The sequence below is a fragment of the Plecotus auritus genome (genome assembly GCF_963455305.1).
Source record: "Plecotus auritus genome assembly, chromosome: 1".
Lineage (NCBI taxonomy): Eukaryota > Metazoa > Chordata > Mammalia > Chiroptera > Vespertilionidae > Plecotus > Plecotus auritus.
In genome coordinates this window covers 219,579,018-219,592,990 of record NC_137770.1, presented here as the reverse complement: position 1 = coordinate 219,592,990, position 13,973 = coordinate 219,579,018, and the positions used below count along the sequence as shown (strand labels likewise).

General features: G+C 39.8%; 1 protein-coding gene across 4 annotated transcripts in view; it reads right to left on the bottom strand.

The window, feature by feature from the left end:
• Positions 1-379: 379 nt before the first annotated feature.
• YIPF7 (Yip1 domain family member 7) overlaps positions 380-13,973 on the bottom strand; it is a 31,998-nt gene continuing 18,404 nt past the window's right edge. For 3 of the 4 annotated variants that reach the window (XR_013961309.1, XM_080682129.1, XM_080682128.1), the window contains 3 exons: positions 12,588-12,733; positions 5,991-6,172; positions 380-855 (listed from right to left, as the gene is read on the bottom strand). Coding sequence is in view for 3 of the 4 variants with exons in the window: in XM_080682129.1 (XP_080538255.1) it covers positions 693-855; positions 5,991-6,172; positions 12,588-12,733 (491 nt within the window). In the remaining variant the exon portion in view is untranslated. Of the gene's footprint in view, positions 856-5,990; positions 6,173-12,587; positions 13,469-13,973 lie in introns of those variants that run through there. The other variant, XM_080682130.1, reaches the window with a different exon arrangement.

The following is a 13,973-nucleotide window of genomic DNA, read 5'->3' as shown; positions in this document are numbered from 1 at the left end:
TTTAAAAAGAACGTACTGAGGAGCCATTTGAGATACAGTGATATAATTACAGTGAAACAAGTGGGATTTCCTCTAGGGAGCAAATGGCAAGGTTACTGAGGATATATGCAGCACGGAAATTATATAATGAGCCATGGCATCTAAACCAAGTAGAAGGAAGTGAAGGTTTGAAAATATGGTGAGTTAATGCATTGTTCAGATGAGACCAAAGAACAGTTGCTAAAGTAACTGAATTGAAAGACAGGAGTTATTTGAATCTCAGGTAAATGAAACCCTACATAACCTACCCTTACAATTCTCCAAAGGGGCTGGACAATGTTACTCTAACCATAGGCACACAACTTGAGCCTTGATGAAATAATCTCAGAAGGCTAACTATCCACTCAGCATGTGATTTTATTTACTTACAATTTCTCATAAATGCATTTATCAAGAAAAGCAGGATCCATCAGTACAACAACTTTATCCCTTTTATTTTAAAGTATGTTTAAATGTTTTAATGCATCAAACTGAGACGCAGAACATCATTCAAACCAAACATGCTATTAGAGCATCATCTGTGACTTTTGTTTTTCTGCTTATTAATCTCTTGATAGCAATAAAGCATATTACTGAATCTGAAAGCTAATACATTTCCAGAATAATCTGAACAGCAAATAAATAGAATCTTGTAATGCCATCTCAAATACTCTTCAGAAAACTGTTAAGAGGGCAAAAAGTCCATAAAGTAAGGCACATGGGTAGGCAACGAGAAGCTGTTGTCCTTCCATGTCCAAGGCGGAAATGAAGATTTTGGAAGCTGAGAGACTACACCAGACAACGATGACCAGTGCCAGCACAGTACCGACGGTGCCCCTGTAGCAAAGACAAAAGAGATGGTTACCGTACATCAGGAGAAAGCGGTTACTGAATCAGAGCTGCCTCTGAAATGTCTTTGGTACAATATTTATAACTACTTTCTCATTTGTAAAATGGGGGTGAGGAACCGTATGAACTTAAAAGCCTTGGCCAGTTAGAAAATATTTGAGTCAAATTCACCATTAGAAGCTAAATATTTCATACTTTAGTAAAACTGGAATTAATAGCAACAGAAGAATTGACTTGTAATTACTCTTATATGTCAACATTCATATCACAACTCCTGACATTCTTTTACATAAACTATGTTTAGAAACTACTTTTACAGCTACAGATTTCCTTCTCTGACACTTTCTTCCTAAATGTACCTACAGTATGAGCAGAAGGTTACTGTACTGCATTCCAATAGGGTGCCCAGTGCCTACTGCTCCCAAGTCCACTTCCCAGGATTTTGTCTGAGTAGCAAAGCCTGACACAACTCAAGTAGGAATGCATGGAACAGGAAGGCACATGTAAGTGTTGCTTCCCACTTCGTCGCTAAGGATCGCTTTGTATGTGCATGTGTGGACTTTTTAGAATGCTGAAATATATTTGTTTACATTGGTATCTTCAAGCCCTAGCTAGTTTGGCTAAGTGGGTGGAGTGCTGGCCTGCAGACTGAAGGGTCCCAGTTTGATTCCAGTCAAGGGCCCATGCCTGAGTTTCGAACTCAATCCCTAGCAGGAAGCAACCAATCAATGATACTCTCTCATCACTGATGTTTCTATCTCTCTCGCCCTCTCCCTTCCTCTCTGAAATTAATAAAAATATATTTATGTATAAATAAATAAATTACATATATATATATCTTTTAGAAGTAACTGTGGAGGCAACTGGTTCTTTAAGGAGAAATGGGGAAGTAAGGTAGTTAAGTCTAACCACCTTGGGAATAAAAAAGGAAGTGTGGGTGGTAAAGAGTGAATTTCTTTTCTTATGTGCAAAACAGAATGTATTATTTAGAAAAACAAGACATAAGACCTAGGAGAGATCTCAGGTCTATCTGGTTTCCAGCTTTAAAACAATGAAGTGACTTACAAAAATTGCACAGTAAAATGGGCATTAGGTCAAAATCTCCTAACTCCTGGCACACTGTTCTTTTCACCATCAAACTACACTACCTCAGTTAATCCTGGTTGAATCTGAAGTTGATAACTGTGTTTGTTATTTGTGACAATGACAGGAAAACCTAATTTAATAATTGAATCAAAGCAAAACAAGTGAAAAATTATACAATATAACATAAATAAAAATATTTAAAAAGCATTCTAATAAGTATTATATTCATTGGTTTAATTAGAAATAATTTCTAGAGTGATTTAATTTACCGTTTTTTATGAACAAGAATGTAAAATTATACATGATTAATTTAAATGATATAGTAATAAGCCTGAAAGGGCAATTTTAGTATGGTGGTCTTAGGCGCCAGATAGTTTACTTCCCTCTAATAAACTTAGAGGATTTCTAAATCATTTGTCATAATTTCAGAATGAAAATCTAATGAGAAAAGGTCCATACTTATGATGATTCCAAAAATCTAAGAGTTTTAGTTTTTATTTTCTTCCTCTAATAATCTGGAGTCATTTAAAATGCCCTAAAATCTCAACTTTGCTGGAAATAATGTTTAAAAATTAGAATTTTTAAATGATAAATCATTATAGTATTCCTTGACAAAAGCATTTGATAAAAATAGAAACTGTAGAACTGCACTCTGTATTAACTTGTCAGATGTTTGTAGTGAACAACATAGTAAGTGGAACAGCTTGCTTGCTAAAGAACTTGATAAGCAAAAACTGAATTTTTTCCATGGATAAGAGTCAATAAATATATCTACAACTCACATTGTATTTATACATTGAAAGTATCTATTCTCTGTTGTATTCCTTTTTTTTTTTTTAATGTTGAGGAGTACTTGCTGATTAAATAAGAGTTTGCTCTAAGTTATTCTCAAGAATGTTACTATAGCCCTAGCTGGTCTGGCTCAGTGGCTAGAGCGTGGGCCTGTGGACTGAATAGTCCCAGGTTCAATTCCAATCAAGGGCACATGCCTGGGTTGCAGGCTCAAACTCCAGTGTGGGGGATGCAGGAGGCAGCCAATCAATGATTCTCTCTCATCATTGATGTTTCTATCTCTCCCTCTCCTTTCCTTTCTGAAATCAATAAAAATAATCAAAAATAAAAAAAAAAAACCAAAAAACTAGCATTTAATAAAAAATAAAAAAGAATCTATATATATAAAAGCCTAAGTGACTAAATGACCAAACGATTAGTCAACCAGTCGCTATGGCACGCACTGACCACCAGGAGGCAGATGTTCAATGCAGGATCTGTCCCCTGGTGGTCAGTGCGCTCCCACAGCAGGAGTGCCGTTCAGCTGACCGATAGGCGCAAGACCCCAGAGTCACGGCTGGCAAGTGCAGCTGCGGCGGCATAAGCCTCTCCCGCCTCCGCAGCAGCATTACCGAGTGGGAGCGGCCTGGCGCCCAGCCCTAGCTTGGGCTCCTCCCCAGCCACCTGCTGCTTCACACACTACTACATCCACACTACTACATCCCTCGGAGGATGTCAGACTGCTGGTTTCGGACTGATCCCTGCCTGGCCTGTGGGGTTCAGGCTGAAACCGGCAGTCCAACATCCCCCGAGGGGTCTTGGGTTACAAGAGGGCGCAGGCCAGGCTGAGGGACCCTACTGATGCATGTGCATGAATCCGTGCACTGGGCCTCTAGTGTTACTATAATGTTACTAAAATGAGACCATCTTTTTTTTAATCCTCACTTGAGGATATTTTTTCTGTTGCTTTTCAGAGAGTAGAAGAGAGGGAAGCAGCGGGGAGAGAGAGAGAAACATCGATGGGCCCTGACCCAGGGTATGGAGCAAACCTGCAACTGAACAAAGTACTTGCCCTTGAACAGAATCGAACACTCAACCCTTTGGTGCACAGACAGATGCTCTAACCACTGAACCACCGGCCAGGGCAAGAGACCATATCTTAAAAGCATTTCCAACTAATTCATTTTCAGTAATGCTATAAAAATATTATATGAGCCCTAGCCGGTTTGGCTCAGAGGATAGAATGTCAGCCCGCCTGTGTTTGGTTCCAGTCAAGGGCATGTATCTTGGTTTCAGGCTCCTCCCTGGCCTGGGCCCTGGTCAGGGCTCATGCAGGAGGCAACCAGTAAATGTGTTTCTCTCTGTCTTTCCCTCTCTCTTCCATTCTCCCTAAAAAATCAATTGAAAAATATATTTGAGTAAAGATTAACACACACAAAAAAAAATTATATGAGACTAGTGGCCTGGTGCATGGATTCGTGCACATTGAAAGGAAATTATTTAGAATTCCTGGGGCAGCCAGGCGGCTTGAAGGGCGTCTGTGGAGTGATGGGGGGAGAGGGGGAGGAGCAAGAGGGGGATATAGGGGGAAGCTCACGCTGGGGCATTCCTGCTCACGGCGCTGGCTCCAGTGCAGGGACCAATGCAGGTGGTCCCAGGTGGTGGCCAGCAGGGCAGGACTGGGTGAGACAGGCCGGGCATGCCCTGGAGCCAACCTCCCAGGCCGGCAGCACCTGGGGCAGTGCCGTGGCTTGAAGAGCGTTTGCAGAGTGTGCAGGGTCCCTCTGGCAGGTGGGGTCACTCGGCCTGGCCTGTGGGGATTGGGCCGAAACCAACCGGCTCTCCAACATCTCCCAAGGGGTCCCGGAGTTCAAGAGGGCACTCTGCAAAGTTGCTGTCATACAGGGTGTGGAATGCAAACGCAAGCGTGTAGTAAACCAGATTCGGGACCAACAGTGCCTCAGAAAAACATAACCCACAGCCGAGGGTGGAATTGCACAGGCCCACGAGGAATAGGGCTCCCTCCTCTCTGGTTTCAGGGTGCTTCACCAGAGAACCGCCGTTGCCAAGTCACTGCAACTTGGCAGCTCCTGCATTGAGCATCTGCCCCCTGGTAGTCAGTGCACGTTATAGGTACCAGCCAGTCGGCCAGTCGGCCAGTCATTTAGCCTTTTATATATCTAGATTATATCTAAATAAAAAGATTAAATGCTTTTCTAAAATGTCTATCTTTGGGAATGGTAAGTTCTTTATATAATATCCTATCCAATGTAGGGTTAATAACTTAAAATGTGGATCCTCCAAGAAAAAAATACAAATTGTATCTCATTACAATGTGGAATCATGAGCACTGGTGGCAAATGTGTATTTCTACTTGGGTTTAGAGCATAACAAGTGACAGAGGACGATGTAATTACTTGGTCTCCCCAGTCAAAGTGGTTGTGACATTCAGCTGTCCCGGGAGAGTGCCTGACTGAAACTTAGCTACTGCATCCTTACTAATGGTTTTGAATTGCAAATACTAACTGCTCAGGAAGTAATAAAGAAAAAAAATTCTTGACTGAGCACATAGGCCATAAAACTCTCTAGCATTCATATCCTCATCAGGGTTCCTGGGAATTCTGCACCACACGGAGCCCAGCTGAGAGAGAACAGTTGCTTCCCACCTAGAAGACAGAGTGCCTGGGAGCTGAAGCAATTTGTCAGCAGTCATCCGGCACTTCCTCTTCCACAATCAAACAAGTGAATTTTTTAAAGACCTTCCATTACCCATGACAACAGCTCATATTGAAGAATGTGACAACTCACAAAGTGCCAGTTCTAAAGGTTACTCGGTGTAGTCTATTTTTTAAATCACTGATATAGAATAGCACCTTAGCCAAAACTGACATACTTCCCTGAATCTGCCTGTAGCTTTTTTTTTAAATATATTTTTATTGATTTCAGAAAGGAAAGGAGAGGGAGAGATAGAAACATCAATGATGAGAGAGAATCATTGATCAGCTGCCTCCTGCATGCCCCCCACTGGGGATCAAGCCTGCTACTGGAGCATGTGTCCTGACTGGGAATGGAACCATGACCTCCTGGCTCATGGGTCAACACTCAACATCTGAGCCACCATGACTGGGCCTGCCTATAGCTTTTAATAGTCATCGAGTCCCCAACTCCACCACCAAAATGATTGGGAAGAGGTTAATGTTGCTCTGGTGTGGCACGCCTTAGCAGTGATTGTGCATGTGGGGCTATCAGCGAACACGGACACTTACTGCAGTGAAAAGAAGACGGCGCTGCCAGACAGGATGACCATGGGGAGCAGGCAGTAACCCAGCACACTCGCCACGCAGCCATAGGACACTCCTGAAGAGCTCATCAAGTTTAGTAAAGCATAAATCCCTAGGCAGCCGATGGCACTCATGCCATATATGTAACCAAACTGAACTTTTCCTGCCTGAAACAAGGAGAAGAAAACAGTTTGAACACACAGAAATCATCAAGAGAAAATCAGAGTGTCAACAAATCAGAGAGCATTTTAGAATCAATCAGCTCAGCGCTGTTACATATCTTTGTAGTGATTACAATTATCAGGAGACTGGGAGTTCTGGGTAAAACACTGACTATATTATGAATTCAGGTCCTGAAAACAAATAACCCTGACTATACTTGGGATGGCACAAGTATGCTACAGAGAAGATAAAATAATTTTAGGTTTTTTTGTTTGTTTGTTTGTGTTTTTTTTTTATCACAGATTGCCTATTAGAGCATAAGTAAGAATATATTTTCTCCCCATATTTGTTAAATAATTAAATAAATGAATCAATTAATGAAAACAATTCCAATTTAGTCTTGGTTATTTACAAGGCATATTAGTAATACTAGTGACCCAGTGCACTAAATTCATGCACATTAAAAAGGAATTAATTAGAGGAAATATTTTAATATTGCTATTTGCCCTTTCTCTATAATATAAGTGTCAGAGATGAAAAAAAGCTAGTAAAATGTATATGAAAATCTTCCTCTTGTCAGAGTCTGGGGCGCGCCACAGGAACCAGAGTCAATTCCCCGCCCACCCATGTGCGCCTCAAAATCACACGAGACCCAGACCCGACCGGCCCCACCCCCATTGGGCTAGATCCAGACTTGGCTGGCCCCACCCCCATCAAGCCCCACCGGGGGTGGGGGGGGGAAGCTAGGTCGCCTAGCTCGGTGCCAGGGTGGGGAGCATGGCCTGAGGTTCCCTGGCCCTGGCCTGGGGGTGCGCCTTGAGGTCCCCTGGCCCAGGCCAGGGGGCAAGGCCTGAGGACCCCTGTCAAGCATCGTGGGCAGGGGGTACAGCCTGAAGTCCCCTGTCAAGCCCCACATGGGGGTGGGGCACAGCCTCAGGTCCCCCGGCCTGGTGCCGGAGTGGGGGTGGGGGCGCAGCTTCAGGTCCTCTGGCCTGGCACAGGGGCGGGGGCCATGGCCTGAGGTCCCCCATCAAGCCCTGCCGGGTGGGTGGTACACCCTAAGGTCCCTCATCAAGTCCCCCGACAAGCCCTGCCGGGCGGCGGGTGCAACCTGAGGTCCCCCATCAAGCTCCGTCAGACAGAGGACATGGCCTGAGGTCCCCCGTCAAGCCCTGCCGGGCAGGGGTCATGGCCTGAGGTCCCCTGCCCCGGCCCAGCACCACGCAGCCTCAGGTCCCTGCTGATTGCTAGTTAAGGCTCATTACGGGAACTCGGCCTCTGCTGTGGGCACAGCCATCTTGTTATGGCATGACCGTCAATTTGCATATTCCATCTTTATTAGATAAGCAAAGATCTATAGGATTTGCTATGTTAGGGCCTATTCTAAGCATTTCTATAACTTATTTAATCTACACAACCATCCTATGAGATAGGTAGCATTATTTTATCAATTTTACAGAGGAGGAAATTGAGGGGCGGAAAGTTTAAGTAACCCCCCAAAATAAAATAATGCTAATTGGTTGAAGTTGGCTTTGATCCCAGGTAGCCTGGCTCTAAAATTTAGGTCCTTAACTACAGGAGCTTTAATAATTGAACTATTTAACCTTTCATTACCCAGCTTATCCCAAACTTACCACAGAAAATTTTGTTTTCATAATGCCAGTTTAACTGAACATACCTTATGAAAAGGTGATATATAAATTATCTGGTAATGAATCATAAGAGGTACTGTTAAGGGAATTCAATGGTGTTCAGGATATACCACTGAGTTTCTGAGGACTTATAAAAATAGCCACCACTCACAAAGCACTAGGGTCTAGGAGCTGAAGTATCTCCATTAAACTCATCTGGGATAAGTGCAATCTATCATTAATTGAATAGAGGATATTTTAATGTTGGCTACCTGAGGATGCCAATGCTCCAGTCAAGAATGAATTTAGTTTTTACATTTACATTAAACTGACTAGAAATTCTAGATAAAGGTTGGATAAATTGACTTTGGTTCTCATGGGAATTATTAAAAAACAGCAAAGGATCTGGTAAGTTGATTCAGAGAGTTTTTCAGCTGTCTTTTGTTTTTCTTCTCCATAGCTGTTATTTGTGAAGTCCTTATGTCTTAGAGAACAAAGAAATATTTATTAATGAAGGGTATTGGAGAATGTTATGACCATTTTAAAGATCAAAACTTTCCAGCTATTTTCAGCTCTTTTTCTTCTGTAGTTATGGAGGCTGGTCACTACTAAGTTCCTTCACAAAAATGTCCCTGGGCTACACTGGCAGAATTCTCTCTTGCATTAGCCAGAGTAAGTTCTTATTGAATATCTTTTGTATTCTTTTGGAATTCGTTTGTATTATTTTATGAAATAAGATTATGGATGCTAATGAACATGCTAAAAAACACATCAGTTATGCACTGCATCAGTGGGTGGGTTTGCTCAACTTGGAAAATAGTGACACTTTCAAATCACTTTTAAGTAGTAGAGAAACATTTTATTTAATATTTTAACTGAATGTGATAATTCTAAGGTAATGATAGTTGTAATGGTGAAAAGCACTTCTCTACACCCAAAGGACACATAGTCTGAATTTCCTAGTCCCAAGAAGTTGTGTGAATAGGGTGGGGAAAATAAATGATGAATGAAACTAATTTGGTAGTAGAATTGTCCCTTTCCATACCAGTTATTGACATTTCTCTTCATCTTGCTCTCTTGTTATTTTATTCAATTTAAAGTACAATTCCACTTGGCAGGGGCCTGTGCCATTTTTTAATTGTTTTCAATTGTAACAAGGGCTTGTAGTTGAAATGGAAAATAAATGTTCCTTTTTTTCTTTTTCTTTCTATTTTTTTAATTACCTACGGAGAACAGACCCCAGATCCTTTGTTACCAGAGAGCAGAGAAGGGGGTTAGGAGTGAACTAAAGGGGTAAAAGGTGTTAATTGTATGTTGATCGGTATTAACCAAACTTTATGGGGAGATCACTTTGTAGTGTATACAGATGCCAAATTATAATGTTATACTCATGAAGTATTTATAATTTAAAGAAAAGAAAAAGAGTTCCATTTCTTTTTAATCTCAAAATTTTCAGGATCCTTCCTGCACTACCATCTTCATACTAAATCTGTATTTGAAATACTTATTCATGTGATTATCCTATATAATAAAAGGGTAATATGCAAATCAACCAAACGGCAGAATGACCGGTTGCTATGACACGCACTGAGTAGGCAGGCAGGCAGGCGAGCAGTTAGGGGCAATCAGGCAAGCAGGCAGAGCGGTGAGTGAGGGGTGACCAGGCAGGCAGAGTGGTTAGGGGCGATCAGGCAGACAGGCAGGCAAACAGGAGCAATCAGGCAGGCAGAGTGATTAGGGGCCAGCGGTTAGGAGTGAGCAGGCAGGCAAGCAGTTAGGAGCCAGCGGTCCTGGATTGCGAGAAGGATGTCCGACTGCCAGTTTAGGACCGAGGGCTCGGGCCTAAACTGGCAGTCGGACATCCCCTGAGGAGTCCCAGATTGTGAGAATGTGCAGGCTGGGCTGAGAGAACCCCCCCCTCCCTGTGCACAAATTTCGTACACTGGGCCTCTAGTACTGTTATACTGACCATGCATATGCTTTTTTCAGATCACACTCTTAGATGTATCCAAAAAAAAAAAAAAAAAGAAAAGTGACCCATAGCTTTAAATCACTCATCTTTATTGTGTTGGGGCAAAAATAATTTTGAGAGAAATAACAAATAAAACTAAATTTGTGTTGTGTTTGAAGCTGTTCTTTTTAGTTTGCCTCCTTCAGCATGAAGAAAGTCCACTAAAAGGTATTGTGCCTTATATCAACATAAATCAGAAAAATGATGAGTATGTGACCGTGAATCTTACACCTCCAGGGACAATGAATAGATTTGGATATTGGTTCTGGATTTACTTTTGCTTTTTCTAGTACATGTATATAGCAGCCCATAAAATCATCTTTATTGATTTTTCTTTAAGAGAGAGAGGGAGAAATACCAATTTGTTGTTCCACTTATTTATGCTTTCACTGGTTTCTTCTATGTGCCCTGACCAGGGATCAAACCCACAACCTTGGCATATCAGGACAATGCCATTCTAACCAACTGAGCTACAAGGCAAAGACTCATCCTTTACATTTTAATTGGATATATCCAGAGTCAAGTTAACTTAGCTTCAAATGAATTCTGAGTTAAATCTGACTTCACCAATATCCACTTTATTTGTTTGTTTTCTCCTTATTACTCTACATGTGTCAGAATCAATTCCTAAGTAACCACATTCTAATGTTAAAATTGAAGTGATAATGTTTCCCTAAAAAGTTTCAGAAAATATCCATTTTCAAATATTCCCCCAAATTTCAGAATTGAAAGGAATCTTAAGTACCACTTTTAATAAATCTTGTTTTGTCCTCAAAATGAAGAAATAAAGTTCAAGAAACAGAAAACAAAAGACTCAAGATCATACCTAGAGGAAAAGTTAGGGGTAGATTCAATTTTCTTACTTCCAATTAATTTCTTTGTCTATATCGATTTGTACTACTTAAGACAATAGACAGGATACTTAAATAACTCCAAATAACACTGTACACCCTAAAAAGATCTTAATTGAATTAATAATTTCCTTTAAAGGATGGTAGGCTGGTAGCATTACTACAGAAAAAAAACAAACAGTTGTTATATTACTTAAAAAAGAAAGATGAGTTAATATATTAAATTGATTGTTTCTGACTACTTGATTAATTGACATGCTCTTACTTAGCAGCATTTAATCTAAGATTATCAAATTACTGTGACAGAGACAGAAGGGAGGTTAGAGACTAAATTAAAACTCCAGTTGATATAGTATTTGATTTATAGAGCATTTGTATTTTCTGTAGTTCAAAGGAAGAAATAGATGCTATCACTAAATGCTATTGTACTAGATAAATATGCTGTGATTATTGACCACATTATCATGCAGAAACTAGACTTCTATCAGTGTTTTGATACTGGTATTAAGTAGTTAATAAATAAAAAGTGAAAACGTATTTAATTGAAAATAAAATTTTACAGCTACTTTTAAAAATTGTAACTACATTGGAGAAAACAAATTATGAGAAGTAGCTGTAAGAAAGGAAAGTGAACAAGGCCTAGAATTTTTAATTTCCTATATTATTTCTTCTTCAAAGTTTATCACTTTATGCTTTAATAAAGCCATATTTTTTCAGGCTAGCTTGACCATATTTTTCACCCTGTGTTGTGTTTTTCATTAATACCCACCCAAGCATATGATTATTGATTTGAGAGAAAGGAAGAAAGGGAAACACTGATGTGGGGGAAACATCGATCAATTATCTCCTGCACATGCCCTGACCCGGAGGATTCTCCAACTAACTGAGCCACCCACCTGGGGCCATCCTCTGTTTTTAATGTATTTAAGACAAATACATTAAATATAAATACTTTTTGGTCTAAAATCATAAACCTTTTCTAACTTTTTTCTTTCTTTTTAAAAATGAAACATTTTTCCAAATGATAAGCTAGAATGCTATCTAAACTTAACTTAGGTGGAAATATGTGACTTAAAAAAAATTTTTGGTGTATTTTGATATTATTACTCCCAGATATAAAGAATGAAGGAGGCACATACACAAGGGAAATGGTGAAAGTCAGGGGGGGAAATCTCATCATAAAAAGCATAAAACTGCCCTAGCTGGTTTGGCTCAGTGGATTGAGCATCAGCCTGCAGACTGAAGGGTCCTGGGTGTGATTCCAGTCAAGGGCACATGCCTGGGTTGCAGGCTCGATCCCCAGTAGGGGGTGTGCAGGAGGCAGCCTATCAATGATTCTCTCTCATCATTGATGTTTCTATCTCTCTCCCTCTCTATTCCTCTCTGAAATCAATAAAAATATATTTTAACAAAAGAAACACGGAGATGAAGACCCATCTCAGACTTCATAGGATACTAGAAATACCCTAGAGATACACCCCAACCAAGAAAATGATGAACAAAGAGAAAGGATTTGTCTGGTGACACAATACAAATTTCACAAAAAGCAAGAAATGAAATTTAAGCCTTATATTTCCCAAGTTCATGTGCTCCTTCAAGTATTCCAGATTGACATTTTTTTCTTAATAACAATAAGGACCTAAATGATTACCCGCTTTGTTAAAAAATTTTGATTTTGTGATTTTATCTTTAAAATTTTATTTAAATTTCTATTTTTTTAATCAGTTGTAATGCATGATGGCAGTTTCTATTTTATCATTATAGTTGTATGAAACATGTCTTTATCTTACCCCCCAAAAAATGTAGCCACAAATTAAACAGACAATTTCACTGTATAAAGTGACATACTGCCTTCTGTGTTTCCAAAGCACTCTGCAAAAATCACAGGAAAGGACACACATTTAAATCTGATGCTGCTGTCCTTTACCAGAAGCAGGGTGGCTCCCAGCGCCACACAGAACAGGATGGGCCCAGCCAGGTCGGTTTCATTCATAATGCTGCCATCTGCTGGCTTCAGTGGGTTTAACACTGTCAAGGTTTTTTGCCATATGTGATCAAAATTAATTCCAAGTTCTGTAAAAAAAAAAGGGGGGGAGGGCGGGGGAGAAGGTAATATAAATATAGAAAAATATTTATATTAGAAATATAAACCTCAGAATATAGAACATCAAATATAAACATCAAATATTAGAAAAATAAACATCAGTGATATTCTTTAAAGTTAATATATTTGATTCACTTGCTTAGAATTGTAATCTGATTGTTATAACTTTGTAATCTAAAACTCCAAGTAAAAATTTAAACCATAATTAAAATTAGATTTTTATTTGCAAACAATGAGCTAAGAGAAATATTTTAGACAAATACTTCCATAAGGAAAAGTATCCCTGACTTATGTAGCTAATATAAGCTTAAAATCTAGCTGAAAATTGGGAAATGAACATTCTACAGTAAAAACTAAAATGTAACGGTAGACGCAAAGTCCCATCCTATTGCCCATTTAGACATTTCCTTTCCCTGCAATTTCCATTGCTAACACTTTGGAAATATTGTTATATCAAACATAGTATATTTTTTTCCCTAGAAGAACTAGAGATAAACTAGAGATATTTGTCCCAGGCCTGGCATTTCCCTTGACATGGCCTAGGGAGAGGAGAATGCTGCCTGCCTGAAATGCCACAGAGAAGAAAGGGAATGGCCTTTTCGGCAAGTAAACGGAATCATGATGTGCACACATATTTTAATAAGCTAAATGCTCTGCGTGGTTGAGTCTGTGTATTTAGAGATTAAATCCTCTTTTTTTAAAATATGTTTTATTGATTTCAGAGAGGAAGGGAGAAGGAGAGAGAGATATAAACATGAATGAGAGAGAATCATTGATCGGCTACCTCCTCCAGGCCCCCTACTGGGGATGGAGCCCGCAACCTGGGCATGTGCCCTTGACGGGAATCGAACCTGGGCCTCTTCAGTCTACAAGCCCACATTCTATCCACTGAGCCAAACCAGCTAGGGTGAGATTAAATTCTTGAGAAAAGTTAACTGTTCCCTTTTATGAGTGGTCGTGGTGGAATAAAATATCCTGCCATTTGCAACAACATGGATAGAACTTGAGGGCATTATGTGAGGTGACACAAGTCAAGAAAGACAAATATTGCATGTTATCAATTATATGTTGAATCTAAAATTTATTTTAAAAAACAGTCAAACTTATAGAAACAGAGTAGAAATAATGAGACATTATTACTGATTTCAATCATGTATTTAATGGAATAATTAACTACTATATATGTTTCAACGTTGAGTCAAAAAACAG